Source organism: Cetorhinus maximus, chromosome 12, assembly GCF_964194155.1.
Source record: "Cetorhinus maximus chromosome 12, sCetMax3.hap1.1, whole genome shotgun sequence".
Taxonomy (NCBI): Eukaryota; Metazoa; Chordata; class Chondrichthyes; order Lamniformes; family Cetorhinidae; genus Cetorhinus; species Cetorhinus maximus.
Genome location: NC_135890.1, coordinates 53,583,911 through 53,601,820, shown reverse-complemented (window position 1 = coordinate 53,601,820; position 17,910 = coordinate 53,583,911). Strand labels below are relative to the sequence as shown.

At 41.5% G+C, this 17,910-nt stretch overlaps 1 protein-coding gene across 4 annotated transcripts in view; it reads left to right on the top strand.

The window, feature by feature from the left end:
- The window catches only part of LOC144687452 (ATP-binding cassette sub-family C member 9-like), a 216,029-nt gene that overhangs the window by 128,646 nt on the left and 69,473 nt on the right, over nucleotides 1-17,910 (top strand). For all 4 annotated transcript variants that reach the window (XM_078553609.1, XM_078553607.1, XM_078553610.1 and 1 more), the window contains 7 exons: nucleotides 536-620; nucleotides 1,694-1,774; nucleotides 4,798-4,935; nucleotides 7,258-7,383; nucleotides 8,542-8,641; nucleotides 11,435-11,667; nucleotides 15,210-15,367. In XM_078553609.1, the coding sequence (XP_078409735.1) occupies nucleotides 536-620; nucleotides 1,694-1,774; nucleotides 4,798-4,935; nucleotides 7,258-7,383; nucleotides 8,542-8,641; nucleotides 11,435-11,667; nucleotides 15,210-15,367 (921 nt within the window). The remainder of the gene's footprint in view (nucleotides 1-535; nucleotides 621-1,693; nucleotides 1,775-4,797; nucleotides 4,936-7,257; nucleotides 7,384-8,541; nucleotides 8,642-11,434; nucleotides 11,668-15,209; nucleotides 15,368-17,910) is intronic.

Here is a 17,910-nt window from a genome sequence, read left to right as displayed (position 1 = left end):
TTCATTACACTTTGGAACAAAGTTAAGAGATGGATGCCTGCTGTCATAAAGCTTTATGGATGGGGCATCATGTGAAGTGCACTGACCCTCCTACTCGATTCCTGATAATATGCTCCTGGTTTGCGAAGCTTTGTGCAGTAACACTTACCTGCAAAATGTACCTCATAACTTACTGATCTCGGAACAGCTTGTAGGTTTCTCAGCGGTTTGATTGGATTTGAAGCTTGTCCCATCTAAAACATTGAACATTTCCAAGATATTTCTGTCCAACATGTCAATTAAAAGTCTTTAACATAACATCTTCTAGCTAAATTGAAACAAAATTCATGAATCCCTCTTTATTAACATCTTGCCTTTCTGTTTTGCTCTTACCTAGTTTGTAATGCTCATTTTAGCTACCCAAAACTGATGTTTGTAAAGCCCCCAAAATTTATGCCATACACTCCTTCAACTATTGTAAGCACTGTTGGAGAATTACTTTAATTTAGACTGTAGCATTCTGTTGTACTCACATCTTCATTTTTCACCCTCTCAGGTACAAAGCTGTCATTGATGCCTGCTCCCTTCAGCCTGATATTGATCTGTTACCATTTGGAGACCAAACCGAGATTGGAGAGAGGGTAAACACTGGGAAATGTATTACCTTTGCCACATCATTCCATTCACAAATTTGCTTCAGGTTGTGAAAGGAGTAAAGCAAAAAGCAAATGCTTTTGTACTTGTAATCCTGAATTTATATCAAGACAGCATTGAAGTGAAACTCATTTTCAGTAGCATTCATTGACGCATATTAAGCGGGGCGTAAAACTGGCTGCCAGTTCATGACTGCCCTGTTCTGCGCTACCACCAAAGGTGCATTTTATTCTCATGGAGGCAGAGCTGCCTTTAAATGAATTACGATACTTGGACATTGTATTGAATGAGTAATTCATTCTAGAAAATAATCCAAGTGTGGAACCTTATGCAGTTTTTGAAGAGATCAGGGGAAAGCATTTGAAAAGTTCGTCACACAATCCTACTGGATACATCAGATTTGTAAATCTGAAATTTCAATAAAGGGTAGTGGACTGAAAAAAACGGATAGGAATGATCAGACAGGGTCATCCTATTCTGTATAAGTGGGATGGATTTATCCACTACAGTTTCTAGATTGATGTGGTTAGAGTTCCACTTTTTTTATAATTACAACGACAAGTAATTAGCCTGTAATGGCAAGACTGTGTAAGGGTGGGCAGGAACAAGGTTGCTGGTAACTGACTGCTTGGATTACAGACATTGTGATTATGTGGTAGCTTCTGCTATTGTTTTGTTTGTTGTATCTCCTCTGTAAGGCTTTTGGTCATATCACTATCACTGTGATCTGACCATTGAGATAGAGCTTCTGGCTTTTACATGTTGCAGTTTTACTGGAGAATGGACACCTGGTGCTGTTCCTAAGTATAATCTTAAAATACACGATCCCATTCCTGTTTTAGAATTTCCCTCTAATTACCAAATCACCTCAATCCTTTTTAGTTTTCCATTTGGTATAGTCCATCAATTATGCTTATTGAATCAAGACAATTAGTCTAATTTCAACAATTCTACGAGTATGGAGAAAAAGCATTTTGTAATGCAATACATGGAGATTTTTTTAAAGATTCTACATCAAAAAAATGCTTCTATTAATAATGTGATCTTTTTGCTTATATAGGGGATTAACCTGAGTGGAGGTCAGAAACAGAGAATCTGTGTAGCCCGAGCCTTGTATCAAAACACAAGTACTGTGTTCCTGGTAAGCAATTATGCCTTATATTGGATGTTTATCTGCTTTGAGTCTTTTTCAGCTTCTTTGTTGATCTGGTGAAAATTAAACAGATTGGTTAGTGTTGTCTTTTTCCCAAAATTCCACAATAGGCTGTCAGATAGTTTGCCAGCAGTGTTGTTTCTAATGGGTAAGGCATTAGGATCCTGCCAGTGAAGTTAAGTCCTCCTTTTAGACTGGGCCCTGTTCCTCCGTGGTTAATGGGATATTTCACCTGTTGTTTGGACTTCAGCTGTCATTCTTCTCAATATAACTCTCAACAATATTGGGAACAAAATATGTTTCTAATTGCTTTTTCTAGCAGTCGCTATCACGCATTTAACTGTTCCCACCTCTCTCTGGCTCAACAAAAACTTAAGTGCGGTGGCCAACTTATCATTGTCTTTGGAAAGTCTGGGAATATTATAATTGCGGGCTTTGCTGACAAATGGAAGATTGCCCTGAATGTTTCACAATTGGTTTTGGAAATGCTAGAGAGGCTAATGAACTTATAATATTTTTTTGTGACAGTCCTTCACTGTTTAATGTGGTATCTTGTTACAGAAACTAGCTATGTATAATAACTGCATAACCAGCTTTTGAAAATGCTATTTGATCCTTAGTTAGCAAAGAAGCGCCAAAATTGCAATGTTTCAATGCTGTGTTTATCTTTGGACAGCACACAACAACATGCTTAAAAGCAACACAAAGCCCTGGAGGTCCTGAATTAACTAAGGAACAGGACTTCGGCAATAGATAAAGATAGACCAAAAAAAAGTGCTGAAGCTAAAAGGGTTAAGTTCTGAGCATAGGTTGCACATATTTGGTTTGTATTCCCTTGTGCTTAGATGATTGAGAGGTGATCTAGTTGAGGTGTTTAAATTGATAAAAAGTTCCTGGAGGCTGGAAAATTCCAGCCTCCCCAGCCCCCGCCACCTCCCCTCCAACCCACCACCCATTCCCCCGCTAAACGTTGGTCCCAATGTGGCGGATGTGTCGAGCCATCCATTTACTTTGGCGGGACCAGAAGATCCCGCCGGTGGGAAAGACCGGAAAATCCCACCCTTAGGGCAAAGTTTTCACCTTGGCGGGCAGATGCACGCTTGAGCGTAAAATGATGTGCATTGACGTCAGGCGAGTGTCCAGACACCAACGCGCAGTCGTGCGATACTTCGGTTGGCGGGTCCGTGCAGTAATCAGCAGCGCGCCCGCCAACAATTAAAAGGCCGGTTAAGGCCATTAAAGTCTCAATTGACTGACATTTTGCGCCGCCCATCCAGGTGATAAGGCCAAGCGGCCTTTGCACTTTTTAGGAAACCTCATCCACGGGCAGGGTGAAGTTTCCTAAAACAAATAAAAATGTTTTATTACGTTTTTTCATACCTTTATTTTTTTTTGAAAATTCTTCATTTCAGTGCCTCAGGGAGATTCTTAAATAAGAACAAAAGAACTAGGAGCAGGAGTAGGCAATTCAGCCCCTCGAGCCTGCCCTGCCATTCATTACGATCATGGCTGATCTCATTTTGGCCTCAACTCCAATTTCCCGCCCTCAACTCCAATTTCCCGCCCTCTCCCCATAACCTTTCAACCCATTACTAATTAAAAATCCATCTATCTCCTCAAATTTATTCAGCGTCCCGGCATCCACTGCACTCTGAGGCAGTGAATTCCACAGATTCACAACCCTTTGAGAAAAGTAATTCCTCCTCATCCCTGATTTAAATCTACCACCTCTTAGCTTAAAACTATGGCCTCTCATTCTAGAATGCCCCAGAAGGGGAAACATCTGCTCCACGTCTACTTTGTCTATCCCCTTTAGCATCTTATATACCTTAATTAGATCTCCTCTCATCCTTCTAAACTCTAGTGAGTACAGGCCTAAACTGCTCAATCTCTCCTCATAAGACAAGCCCAGCATCTCTGGAATCAATCGAGTGAACCTCCTCTGAATGCCTCCAATGCAACTACATCCTTCCTCAAGTAAAAGGACCAAAACTGCGCACTCACGTGCATGCACGAAGTTCACGCTCAACCCCCATCCCACCTACTCCTCAGCGCTGTTGCTTGTGTTTCACGCTTGGCGGAACTTCCGCCAGTGTGAAATTGCGATCCGGCCCCAATTGCGAGCGGCGATCAGCTTTCCGACAGCTCCCACTCACCTCTGCTGAGCCTGCCCAACAAGCGCAAAATTCTGCCCTTAGGGTTGATGCGGAGAAGCTATTGGTTCTGGTGGGAGAATCCAGAACAAGGAGGCACAATCTTAAGAGGCTATTAAGGAGTGAAATCAGGAAGGACCTTTTCACCCAAAGATTAGTGGAGATCTGGAACTCTCGCCATCAAAAGTCTGTTGATGAGAGGACAATTCAAGCTTTCCAGACTGAAATCAATAGAATTTTCTTAGGTAAAGTTATCAAGGGAAATGGACCAAAGGTTCAAATGGACTTCAGGTACAGAGCTCGGAGGGGGGCGGGGGGGCTGACTGACTTCTTCCTGTTCCTGTGTTCCAGATGGGGCCATAGCATGTTTTGTTCCAGACTGCAGTTCTTATCTCTGAAACTAAAGATATAATTGGGGTCATCAACCCTCCCATTTTCTCCAGTAGCCTGGAGAAAATAAGGATTACTCTCCCAGACAGTACAGTGAGAAACATGGGAGAAAAATCAGAGGAATAATTGGAGATAGATTAAAGAGGCTCTTTGACTGATAGTCACTCTATTAGGTAATTGGTATAGGATGGCTGCCATGAGATAGACATGTTAGGTGACCAATGGCAAGAGTGTGGTTTGGGGCAATTAGAGTCCTGTGATGAAACCTCTTGGAATACATCCAATTGGCATTGGCAACCTTGGATATAAGTGCAGCCCAGTAAATAGGTTCCTATTTTATAATGATATCAACCTTTTGATTAACTTTAGCAAATGCAGGGAAATATATACTCCATGATGAAAGCGTTTGTTTATTTATATAAAAGCAAAAATTTCCACTGTTTTCTCCACCTCCCACTCCCACACCAGGATGATCCATTCTCTGCACTAGATATTCACCTGAGTGATCACCTAATGCAGGAAGGAATCCTCAAATTTCTTCGTGAAGACAAGCGAACCATAGCTCTGGTGACACATAAGCTGCAGTATCTGACACATGCTGATTGGGTAAGTAAGAATGACCAAATCAGGCCAGAGCATCTTGCAGCTGAGGTTTCAGAATACATCTTGACTTTGCACAGCAGCGTAAAATGCTGCAATGAGTGATAACGAGTTGACAGCTCATTTTACAGAATCATACAATGGTTACAGTACAAAAGGAGGCCACATGGGCTCATCAGACCCACATTGACTTTCTGTAAAAGCAATCTAGCTTGTCTCACTCCCAAACCATTTCCCCTAGCACTTCAATTCTTTTCTCTTTTTTTTTCATGGGGTGTGAGTATCACTGACAAGGCCAGTGATTTGTTTCCCATCCCTAATTGCACTTGAACTGAGTGGCTTGCTAGGCCATTTCAGGGGGCAGTGAAGAGTCAACCACTGCTGGAGTCACATGTAGGCCAGATCAGATGGCAGATTTCCCTCCCTAAAGTACATTAGTGAACCAGGTGGGTTTTTATGACTATCGTTGATAGTTTCATGATCACCATTGCTTTATATTCCAGATTTTATTAATTAAAATTAAATTCCACCAGGTACTGTGGTGGGATTTGAACCCATGTCTCCAGAGCATTATCCTGAGCCTCTGGATTACTAGTCCAGTGACACCGCCATCTCCCCCAAAATCATTCTTTTCATATACATATCTAATTCCCTTTTGAAAGCCATGAATTGAATCTGCCCCCATCACACTCTCAGGTAGTGCATTCAACATCCTAAGCACTTGCTGCATAAAAAGGTTTTTTCCCCATGTTGCCTTTGGTTCTTTTGCCAGTCACCTTAAACCTTTATCCTCTATTGTCGATCCTTCTGCCAATCTACTATCTGCTCTGTCTTGACACCTCATGGTTTTGAACACCTCTATCAAATCGCCTCTCAACTTCCTCTCCTCTCAGGCGAACAATCCCAGCTTCTCCAATCTATCTCTGTAACTGAATTGGACATTAATGCAAATACAAATTAGGAGAGATGTACCAGGGCTGCCAACTTGAAATCACCTGATTTATACTATTGCACAATGTCAAAATCTAATCCTTTATCTTTAGTGGTCAATAGAGTTTAGTTCCAATGAAAGTCAGGTTGTACGTTGTTTAAAAGCATCGGCAAGAATGTGAGAAGTGAAGAAATGAATTCAATTTCTGCTAGAGGTCAAAAGCAAAAAGACCATTAAATGGTCAAATGATGACAGTTCAAACCTTACCTACTTGTTTTAGTGATCTTTCTTGTAATATTTGCCTGATATTGAGAAGAATTAATTTCAACTTGAAATAAACATAGTGTTAAAACAAAGTGAACACAGATATACACTTAATTAGCAGGCTTGAGGTACCAGGTTCCCTGCTTTCTACAAGAGATAGTTAGGGCTCAAGAAATCGAATCAAATGTAATATTACATCAGAGACTTAGTCAAGACCTCTTGATAGATCATAAGTTTATAAAGAATGGGAGCAGGAGTAGGCCATTCAGCCCATTGAGCCTGCTCCGCCATTCAATAAGATCATGGCTGATCTGATTGTGCGCTTAACTCCAATTTCCTGCCTGGCCCCCCATAACCCATGGCTCCCTTTTAGATCAAAGATCTGTCTAACTCAGCATTGAATATATTCAGTGACCCAGCCTTCGCTGCTGTCTGGGCAACAGAATTCCAAAGGCAAATGACCCTCTGAGAGAAGGAATCCTTCTTCATCTCCATCTTAAATTGGAGACCCATTATTTTTAAACTCTGTCCCCAGTTCTAGATTCAACTCTGTCAAGTCCCCTCAGAATCTTATATGTTTCAATAAGTTCACCTCTCCTTCTAAACTCCAATAAGTATAGTCCCAACCTCGTCAACCTCTCCTCATGAGACAACAGTTCCATCCCAGGAATCAGTCTAGTGAACCTTCTCTGAAAAGACTGTTCTTGTTTCAAAACAGTTTCTTTATTGTGTAAGTCAAGCATTGTACTATTTGTTGCTTGAAGTATCTCTTTGCTTCTATGTTGCATGTTACTTACAAATAAATCTGATGACTAGTTTTAGCCTGAACATGATAAATATGGTATTTACTGTCTTTGGATAGTTAGGAGCACATGAAGCCCAAAGCACAGTATGCCATAGTGAAGGGGTAATTGATTGTCCCATTGCATGTTATCCCCCTCATGGCATATGTTTATGCCACACAATACAAATATCTCTTGTTAGAATAATAAAATTGTAGAACGGTACAACGCAGAAAGAGGCAATTTGGCCCATTATGTTATGTTACAGAACTGTTAGGACTGTTAAAGAACAAGTAAGGATTTTCTGAGACTCGGCATGGCTAAGAAACTGGCTATCCTTCAACTTTTCAGATAATTGCTATGAAAGATGGCACCATCATACGGGAAGGCACACTGAAGGACTTTCAGAACCATGATGTAGAATTGTATGAACAATGGAAAACTCTTATGAACCGACAGGATCAGGAATTTGAAAAAGTAAGATGTGAACCTATGAACCTACAGGAGCTGCTCGCCAGCCTAGTGGGCAACTCGCAAGAAAGCAGCTGGGAAAATGTTGTGGAGTAATTAAAATGTGAGAGCACAGGAATTTACAACCATAAAATACCAGTGCTCTTTAAATTATGGCAGTGTTGACTTAGTGTGAAACCTGCCTTCTGTTATGGCACAGCGGATGGTAAATGCTGAGCTGCTCAAATCCCAGAGGGAAACTTGAAACTGCCACAACTGTTCTGCAATTTATATTTTTATTTTGAGATGTGTGCCTTGAATTCAGTGATAATAAGTCCACCGAGTCTTAGTTTTTTTTTACAAAACTAAATTAAATGTTTATTAATAAAAGAAACGATTTTAAGCACATGCAAAGATCTATAAATTACTACTATGATAACTCCCAAGTCCCCTAATTAATCTAGCTCCCAGTTACTCTTCTATTGAGGCAACAGTAAAACAACATAGATTTCAACAGACCCAGGCAAAACACATAATACCCTGGACAGTGATATTCAAAGTAAATTCTCTTAGCTTTGGTTCCTGGAGACAGCAGCTTGGTACATAGAGGCTGGAGGCTTTTCACACTTGTTAGATCTTAGAATTCCTTTTTCTAACACATAACCTCATCTCCTTTATACAGGTTTCTCCCTTTTTAATGTAAATCCCGTTGTTCCAATATGCCTTTGCAACTTTACTTTTTTCATAATATAAATCTTTCATAGTACTCATATTATCAGTAATCTTTGGGAAACATAAACACACTGTTTGGCTTAGCCTCTGTTGGTTAGGTGTAACACCTTACCGTCTCTTTGAAACTCATGACTCTGGTTTATCCAAAAATGCAAATGTTCTTCACACCTCACATTCTAAAACTTCAGCCATGTTTATGTTTTCAGCATTTCAAACCTAGTTTCCCTTCTGATACATCAAAGCACCCAGACCGGCTGTCTGTAATTCATTAAAACCCTCACGCACACATACCTACACACAGAGAAACTAATCCAAACCCCACAATTAACCTATCTTTACAATAAATTACAATAATATTATGAAAATTATTATATTTTCATGACACTTCTTAAAACAATTAATGTTAACTAATTCAGCTAAACTCAATCAAAGTGTTTCTCTATGTTTTTCCAGGAGACTGAAGGTGAAAGCCAGACAATTCTGGAAAGAAAAACCTTACGAAGAGCAATGTATTCTCGAGAAGCCAAAGCCCAAATGGATGATGAGGATGAAGGTTGGAGTTTTGGCCTCACTTAGTTACTCATTGCTGCATAGTGCCACTCCCTTTTGATCCAGGTCTATTTGAAAGAGGAGGATGGCTGTAGCTCTAGTGCCATTTGACCAACAACATCACTGAGTACCCTTAACCTTTTCAAGGCCAGGACACAACTAATAAAACATGTTCACAAAAACACCTTCGCAATCTAAGAGAAGCTTAGAAAAGAATAACAATCCTGTCCTTCTCATCTATGATGCAGTTTACATCCTGTAACGACCACTGGTTAGAGAAGGTCTCAAGAACACCGGAGGGTGCTGCATGACCTCTTTCCTGGACAATTTCGGTGTGTACAAGGTCTCAAAACAGACACATTCCCCTAAGTAGACTCTATGCATCCTAGGCCTATACATAGAAATTTTAGCTAGGCCCAGGAGTCGACCATAAGGAAACCCTCCAACATGTCCACTCCCCTGTGTAATGGGTGGATATCTTGTCCAGGCCAAGGGTAGATCACCTACCAACACAGAACCTCAAACCTAGACTATTTCCTAGACTTTCACTAACCTCATCTCTCTGGAGATTGTTCTTCCATAGCCTCCAACATTATAGTTCCCCAAACCCCACATAGACTGGCTTTACCTCCTTCCCAAGATCCAAAAACAGGACTGTCTCAGTCGACCTAACATTTCAGCCTGTTCTTGCACCGAGGAACTGAGTTCTTTGTATCTCAAATCTAGTTTTTCTCCCCTTGTCCAGTCTCTTCCCATGCTTCTTCTGACGACCTCTGCCATTTTAACAGTTTTCAATTTCCTGTTCCTAACTGTCTTGTCTCCACCATGGTTGTTCAATCCCTCCATACCTCCATCCCTCACCAGGATGAGAATTCGCTGCTTCATCCAGTTCCCATCCATCACCTCCCTCCTCAACCTGGCTGAACTTGTTCTAATGTTGAAAAATGTCTCCTTTATCTCCATACACTTCTTCCAAGTGAGAGGCTTTGGGAACCCATGTGGATACTAGCGTTGCCTGCCTTTTAGTGAGATATGTGGAACATCTGTTGTTGCAGTCCTACTCTGGCCCTTTCTATCACCTCTTTTTCCAATGCATTGATGACTGTATCAGTGTCATTCCCTGCTATTGCCCTGAATTGGAAAATTTGATCAACTTCTCTTCCAATTTCCATCACTCCCTTACCTACAGACAGTCCATCTTTGACTCTTCCTTTCCCTTCCTCTACTTCTCTGTCCCCATTTCTGGGGATAGGCTATTGACCAATATTCACTATAAGTTCACTTACAGTCATAGCTAACTTGATTACATTTCCTCCCACCCCACTTCCTGTAAGGAGTCTATTCTTTTCTTCCAGTTTCTCTATCTCTGCTGCATCTATTCAAATGATGCAACCTTCCATACCAGCACTTCTGATACGTCTTTCTTATCCCTCCACCGAGGATTCCCCTTCACCAGGGCACTAGCACCGTGTCCATCCCATTTCTGACCCCTTCCCCTCCTTTCCAGATCCATGATAGAGCTCCCCTTGTCCTCACCTTCCACCCCACCAACCTATGTATTCAACGGATCACCCTCCACCATTTTCATCAGCTCCAGCATGAGGCCAACCTGAAACATATCTTTCCCTCCTTTTCAGCATTCCGAAGGGATGTCACACCCTAGGCCACTCTACAATCACCCCGAGCACCCCTGCTCTTTCCTACAGCACCTTTTCATGCAAGGATAGGAGATGCGGCACCTGCCCCTTTACCTCCTCCCTCCTGCCATGTGGGGCCCCAAACGCTTCTTGCAGGCAAAACAGTAATTTACTTTTGTACTTCTTTATATTCACTGTTCACAGTGCGGGCTATTCTACATTGGGACCAAGTGCAGACTAGGTCACCACTTTGCAGAACATCTCTGTTCGGTCTGCAAGCATGATCGTGAGCTTCCTGTGATCTGTCATTTTAATTGTCTACCCCATTCCCAGTCTGGCATATCTGTTCTCAGTCTCCTATATTGTTCCAGTGAAACTCAATGTAAGCTTGAGTAACAGCATCTCACCTCACAATTAGGTATTCTACAGCCTGCTGGACTCAACATTGAGTTCAACAATTTCTGAATGTAACCTCTTCCCCAATTTTTTCTTTTGCACAGCAGCTATTGTTAATATCCTACTATCCCCTTTTACATCTCCTCTGGACCCATCATTTGTTTCTTTGCTTGTCCCATTCCAACTGCTTTTGCCTTGCACAATTATTTAATCCTTTCCCTGCCTCTATGCTTGCTTAAAACTTGTAACAGCTCTAACTTCTTCCAATTCTGAAAAAAGTTCACCAACCTCAACGTTAACCCTGTTTCTTTCCCCACAGATGCTGCCTGACCTACTGAGTATTTCCAGCATTCTCTGTTTTTATTGCAGATTTCCAGCATTTATATTATTTTGCTTTTGCTCAAGTGACTGAACAACCTCCTATTCCCAGGTTTTTATGTAGAAGATGTGACAGCACATAAGATCATTAGTTTTTGAAGAGATTATTGTGTGTGATTGTATGTATGTTGATCAAACCTTTATAAAATTCTCCTTCTCTTTCTCCACTGCCATATAGGGAACATAACACATGTGAACTGTTATCAAATGATCTCTAGCTGTTTGCATTGCTTAACATTTCCAGAGTGCTCATTTATTGCTATATAGTTATAACTTCAAAGTAATGTACAGTGAGAAGTAGATCATTTGTACTCACGGCGAAGATATTGATGTAATTTCAGCCAAAATAAATGATTTTCTTCTTTATTTCATGTCCTGGTGTGCAGAGGAGGATGAAGAAGATGATGATGAAGATAACATGTCAACAGTAATGCGGCTTCGGACAAAAATGCCTTGGCGAGCTTTCTGGAGATATCTGACCTCTGGAGGGTTCCTTCTGCTATTTTTGCTGATTATCTCCAAGTTGTTAAAACATTCTGTCATGGTGGCCATTGATTATTGGCTCGCAGAGTGGACAAGCTCAAAACAAACAAATGAAAGCAGCACAATGACTAACAAGGTAGGAATCTGACTGAATATCTGGGATATCTGGAACTCAGTACCCAAAAAGCTGTTAAGGCTGATTCAATTGAAACATTTCTCAAATGAAATAAAAATACTATCACCAGCGACTTATATTTATTCACTGGGGTAATTTTCCAGCTTGCCGACTGGGCCTAATACCGGCAGAGCAGGTTGTTGCAGACTGCACACAAAATGAAAACCAGGTAGTTTCTTCATGGTTGAGCAATGTGCAACGCCAGTTTTACACCTCAGCGAAAATGTCAAAATCGGCCCCAGTGCCTTTCATATTGAAAAACAGCTCAATGGATTTACCACAGGCAAAAAGCAGATGGGCACTGAGCTGGACAAGGAGCAATTAGGAAGGGTTGATATATGGTTTGGTCAAGAACTCCTTCTTAAAGAGTGTAGAGGTAGTGAGTTTCAGAGCTTTGGGAAAAAGGTCCAGACTTATTGTTAATTTTATATATGAATGTTGTCTATTTTCCAGCACTATTCAGCACCCCATCTACCACCTTCAACATTTAATCCCTCCACCACCAGCACACAGTAGCAACGGTGTGTACCATTTACAAGATGCACTGCAGCAACTCACCAAGGCTCCTTCAACAGAACCTTCCAAATCCGTGGACTCTACCACCTGGAAGGACAAGGGCAGCAGGTGCATGGGAACACCACCACCTGCAAGTTCCTCTCCAAGCCACTCACCATCCTGACTTGGAAATATATCACCGTTCCTTTACTGTCGCTGGCACAAAATCCTGGAACTCCCTCCCTAACAGCACTGTGGGTGTACCTATGCCTCATGGACTGCAGCAATTCAAGGCGGCAGTTCACCACCACCTTCTCAAGGGCAATTAGGGACGGGCAATGGGACCACATCCTGTGAAAGAATTTTTAAAAATCCCCCAATCAACATCACAAAAAACAGATTACCTGATCATTACCATACTTCTGCTTCTGGGAGCTTGCTGTGTACAAAATGGCTACTCCACTTCCTACGTTACAACAATGGTTACACTTCAGAAGTTCTGCATTAGCTGTGAAGCACTTTGGATCATTCTGAGGTCATGAAGGGCGCTATATAAACAAAGTAGTGACACACTTACACAACCGCCATGAGGAACTGTCTTCCCAGAGTTAACAGAGATGCCAAGGAAGACCTTGTGCTATATGACCATATACTACAAGGACATTTGCAGCTCAAATGTACCATAGAGCTGGCATGGCCAGCAACTGTACCAGTCTGCTGCTCCCTACCTCAATCTCCTTTCTGGCATGCTGCAATGCTGACCTCTGGGAATGGTCTCTTGGTATGGCAAACAGTGCCACCTGCTCCATACTCACCTCGGGCCATGTCAACTCCAGCACAAAGGCAGAGCCAATCAAAAAACAAGCAAATGCCTCGAAATGCCTTCCAAGTCATTTCTGAATTATGTCCAGAAAGATACCCCTCCTTCTATGCTGATGCCTTTAGTGGCTCTCAGCTCTTTAAATTGCAATTCCCTCTGCAAATTTCCACACCACCGCCAGTGTCCTCTCTGTACATATCCAAATCTGCAACTGAATTGATGCATAACAATGATAATAGGGTAGAAATTCATCTTGGGGAGGTCATGGCACATGGGTGATATCACACAGGCTGCCTGTTATATGTCCTGACTGATATTTAGTTCCACTGAACTGGATATTGGGCATGGCGTACGGCAAATGGCCAATGTAAGACTGCCCGAGTTGTGCTGCCTTCCCAAGAAGAACTTCTGCCCTAGTGTGTTGGCCTCTGAAAATTGAGTACAAACAGCACACGTCACTCTAAGTGACCTATGCATCCATTCTGACCCTTTAAGGCTCAGCAATATTTGCATCGGAAAGGTAAAATGAATTGACGGGAAAATTGTGAGCAATATGCCAATTAGTTGTCTCAGGTGCGACCTGTATGCTTGGCAGTGTGGCACAAAGCCAGCCTTGTAAACCAGCACTACAGTAATGTAGAAGGTAAATGGATTGACTGGGACTGGTGTTTCTCAGTGACTGCCGTCTCTTGGAGCTTGCTTGATGGCCTTCAGATCAGGAGGGAATTTTTCAGTTTTTTTTTTCCTGATTTGCATGAGATTTCCTGTTTGGCTACTTGCCTCTCCCAAAGGATTATGGCATTGGGGACGGTGGGGCCTGATGATGAATGTGGAGATCGCATCAAAATCCAAATGGACAGGATAGTTGGAGCAACTGGGCTTTTACCAGGCCCTTTCTATATATCCAGAATAATTAGACAGCAATGTTCAGATGATTTGCAGATGTTTGTGTTACTATATGAGGTATATTTGTGGCAGAATCCAAAATTAGGCGCCATAAATTTGAGAGAGTCACTGATAGATCAAATAAGGAATTGAGGAATTGAACAAAGCCGAGAATCCTGAAATTCTGCATCACACCAATTTTGACAATTTTGAGTGTTGGTTGATCAGTGAAGCAATGCAGAGAAGAGTTCAGGCTGCAGAATTGTGGTTTTTGAAGTGAATAATGAAGATATCGTGGACAAGTCACACTACCAATGAAGAGATGCTAGTAAAATCTGAGATGGAAAGAGCTCTGCTGACCAAGATCAGGAAGAGACAGTTGGAATATCTTGTGCAAGTAATAAGAAATCATGATTTAGAAAGTCTGATGCTGATGGTAAAGAACAACGGTAAAAGAGATTGAGGTAGACAGAGAACGATCTTTTGAAAGAGCTTTGCAAACTGGATGAATGTACCACCAACAAAGCTGATCCATGCCTCCAGAGTAAGATTAACATGGAGGTCCATGGTCACCACTGCCCTCCTTAGAGCATGGTACATGAAAAGAGAGGGAGAGGGAACTGAGGAGACAGTTCTTTACCCAGAGACTGCTTAGAATGTGGATCTCGCTATCATGTGGAGTAATTGAGGGGAATAGCCTAGATGTTTTTAAGCAGAGGAGAGGAAGGAATAGATGGATATGGAGATAGGATTGGATGAAGAAAGGTGGGAGGAAGTTTGTACAGAGCATGGAACAGTTAGGCTGGATGGCCACTTTCTGTGCCATTATTCTATGTATATAAATTCCTTCCTTTAATAATGGAAGATTAACAGCTGTAGAGAGAATAAAGGAACAGAAAAAAATGATTAATATTCGGTGACGGAGAAAGTCACTTTTAAATTCCCATGGACAGAAAGTGCCAACAGTATGAACATGTACTACACTTATAACAAATTGCATTTTGTATTTTAGCAGAAATATTACTTTGATCAATAGCCCAGGAAGGAGTTTGAAAAGGGAGCATTCAGATATTTGATATAACACCACTGACAATCATTCCTACTCTTTAAAATCTGTTTGGTAAACAAGAGGTTTTAGATTCTGATGATGTGATCTGAAACTTCAGAACTTAATTCACCCACAGGATGATCAGATTGTCTTACTCATTGATCAGGTTAAATTGCTGAAAGGTCCAAACAATTCTGCTGGTACTTCCTTTACCGACTCTGTAACCCACAAACGTTTTCTATCTGTGCTCCTTAGGTTCATCAAAATTACTACAAAATGTGGTACAGCATCCTGTGCAGTGTTGGGATTATACTGTGCCTCATCACATCTCTAACTGTGGAATGGATGGGCCTAACAGCAGCCAAAAATCTCCACCGTAATCTTCTAAATAAGATCATCTTAGCACCAGTGAGGTAAACTGAAACCTAATCTTTATTTTCATCCATATATCTTCACTAATGGAGCTATAACAACAATAACTGACATTTATATGGTACCTTTAAAATACATCCTAAAGTGCTTCCTGAGTGATATCAAAAAAAAAGTCACAGTCACATGGGGTGACATAAGGGTAGATGACTAAAAGTTTGGTGAAAGAGGAAGATTTTAAGGACAATCTTAAAAGCGAGAGTAAAAGGGAGTCAGGGAGGATTAAGAAGGATATTTCAGGGTTTAGGGCCTAGCCAGTTGAAAACATGACCACAAGTGGTGCTGGAAAGGAAATTGAGGATACTCAAGACGTCAGAATTATAGAATGCAGAGAGCCCGGGAGGGTATAAAATTTGGAGGAAGTTACAGCAACAGCTATCTGCTAGATGAAGCAGGATCTTTTCACTCATCTACACCTGAACATCAAAGTCAATAACATCATTCCAGACATGGTTCCTGTTGTAATATGGGTTCTTTAGATGTCTCAATGATGAGATCTTGAGACTTGTATTTTTAACCATGAACCCTTTATTGGGTTAACCTTTAACTATTTACAGATCCCAGATTACTGTCATGCATGGTACTATTGCCAAGCAGGTAGTCTGCTTCCAGAGTGTTCTCTCTAGACTGTTCTCTGAGTCTATTACCATGTGACCTTATACATCATACCGTGGGCGGTGCTATTCTCCAGTCCCACTTTAACCCTTGCTCTGCCAAGCACCTTTATTTACAATGGCATGCAAGCACATACTACAACAGTTCCCAACGCGTGACTTCTCCTGCTATGCCCTGCTGGCATCCCACATCAATTTTTAACAAGGAAGAGTGACTGGGTGCCATTGTTATAATTTGTCTACTTCCAACCTTGGGTTCTTCTGATTATGAAAAGTCTGAGGACTCTGATTTTACTCGCACTTGCTTGTCGTTTTTGCTTTCTCCAGCTTTTCAGGCTGTCTCTACCATGCTTCATCGGACAGAGTTATAAAGTGGTCACTACGGTGTGGCCTGTTGTCCTCTCCTCCCTGTGGGGATTGGTTTTGCCTCTGTCCTCAGAATCACAGAATTGGCACTGGCTCTCCAAATGAGCAATTCGCTTAGTGCTATTCTCTTACCTTCTCCAGGACCCCTGAACATTATTCCTTTTCAGATAACAATCTAATCCCCTTTTGAATGCTTCAGTTGAACCTGCCTCCATGACACCCTCAGATAGTGCATTCCAGACCTTAACCACTCGCTGCGTGAAAAAGTTCTTTCTCATATCGCTTTTGCTTCTTTTACCAATTACTTTAAATCTGTATGACTCTTCTTCAGAGTCATAAGGACTCGAAACGTTAACTCTGTTTTTCCCTCCACAGATGCTGTTAGACCTGCTGAGTTTTTCCAGCATTTTCTGTTTTTGTTTCAGATCTCCAACATCCGCAGTATTTTGCTTTTACTTTAAATCCGTGCCTTTTTGTTCTTGATCCTTTCATGAGTGGGAACAGTTTCTCCCCATCTATTCTGTCCAGACCCCTCATGATTTTGAATAACTCTGTCAAATCTGTCCTGTAATGTTATGACCATGCAGCTAATTTTGGAAACTTGTACAGGTGGGGAAATGATAGGGGCATTATGACGTCAAGGGCTGAAATTAAAAAAATTTGCACTTCCAACTCCGGGAAGGCAGAAGGCAAACTAGATGAACATTAGACTTTTCACATCTAACAGTTCTTTTGCTCCTAAATGCATAATGCCTTATCACAACTCTGAGAAATGTCTCAAGCTGCTTCACATGCAGGAACTCCTTTGAGACAAAAAAACAAAGTAAAAAATAATCGGGTAATTCTATTTTTTGTGAGGAATGTTAGCTAGGAAATTTGAGGAATTACTTTTGAAGAACTCCCTGCTCCTCTTCAGATACTTTTATGGGATCTTTAACATTCACCTTTGAAATGTGGATACTAAGATGTATGCTTAATGTTCCATAAACAGACTATAAGACAAATGATGAGGTGCTTGAAATTGCAAGAGCAGAACGAACTCTAAAAAGTGACATCCAGAAAAGAAAATGCCAGTCTTTTGGCCATTTGATCAGAGCTGAAAAGATACAGAGATCTCTTCTAGAGGGCAAAGTGGAGGGCAGCACAAAGAGGGGCCAACCTAGGTGTAAATGGAATGTGGACATCACAGACTGGCTGCAGATGAGCTACAGTGGATGTGTGAGAATGGCACAAGACAGACAAGTGTGGCATACCAGGACAGCAGATCTCCTGGCAGGAGTAGCTAGAAGCAGCAGCAACAATATTCATCAGACAGACACAGCCTCAACATCTCATCTCAAGCATGATACCTGTACAATGCTCAGGAACAATGCACCCCAATTGTCCCAGATGTGGAGCAGTGCATATAAAATATCCTGGCCCCAGGGTCAGTTTCCATAAAGAGCTCTATACTCAGGAGCAGTTCATCCATAATGCCCCAGACCAAGAGTAGAGAACTCAAAACATCTTGGACCAAGACTGCTGCTGTTCTCTGTTTTGGGACATTG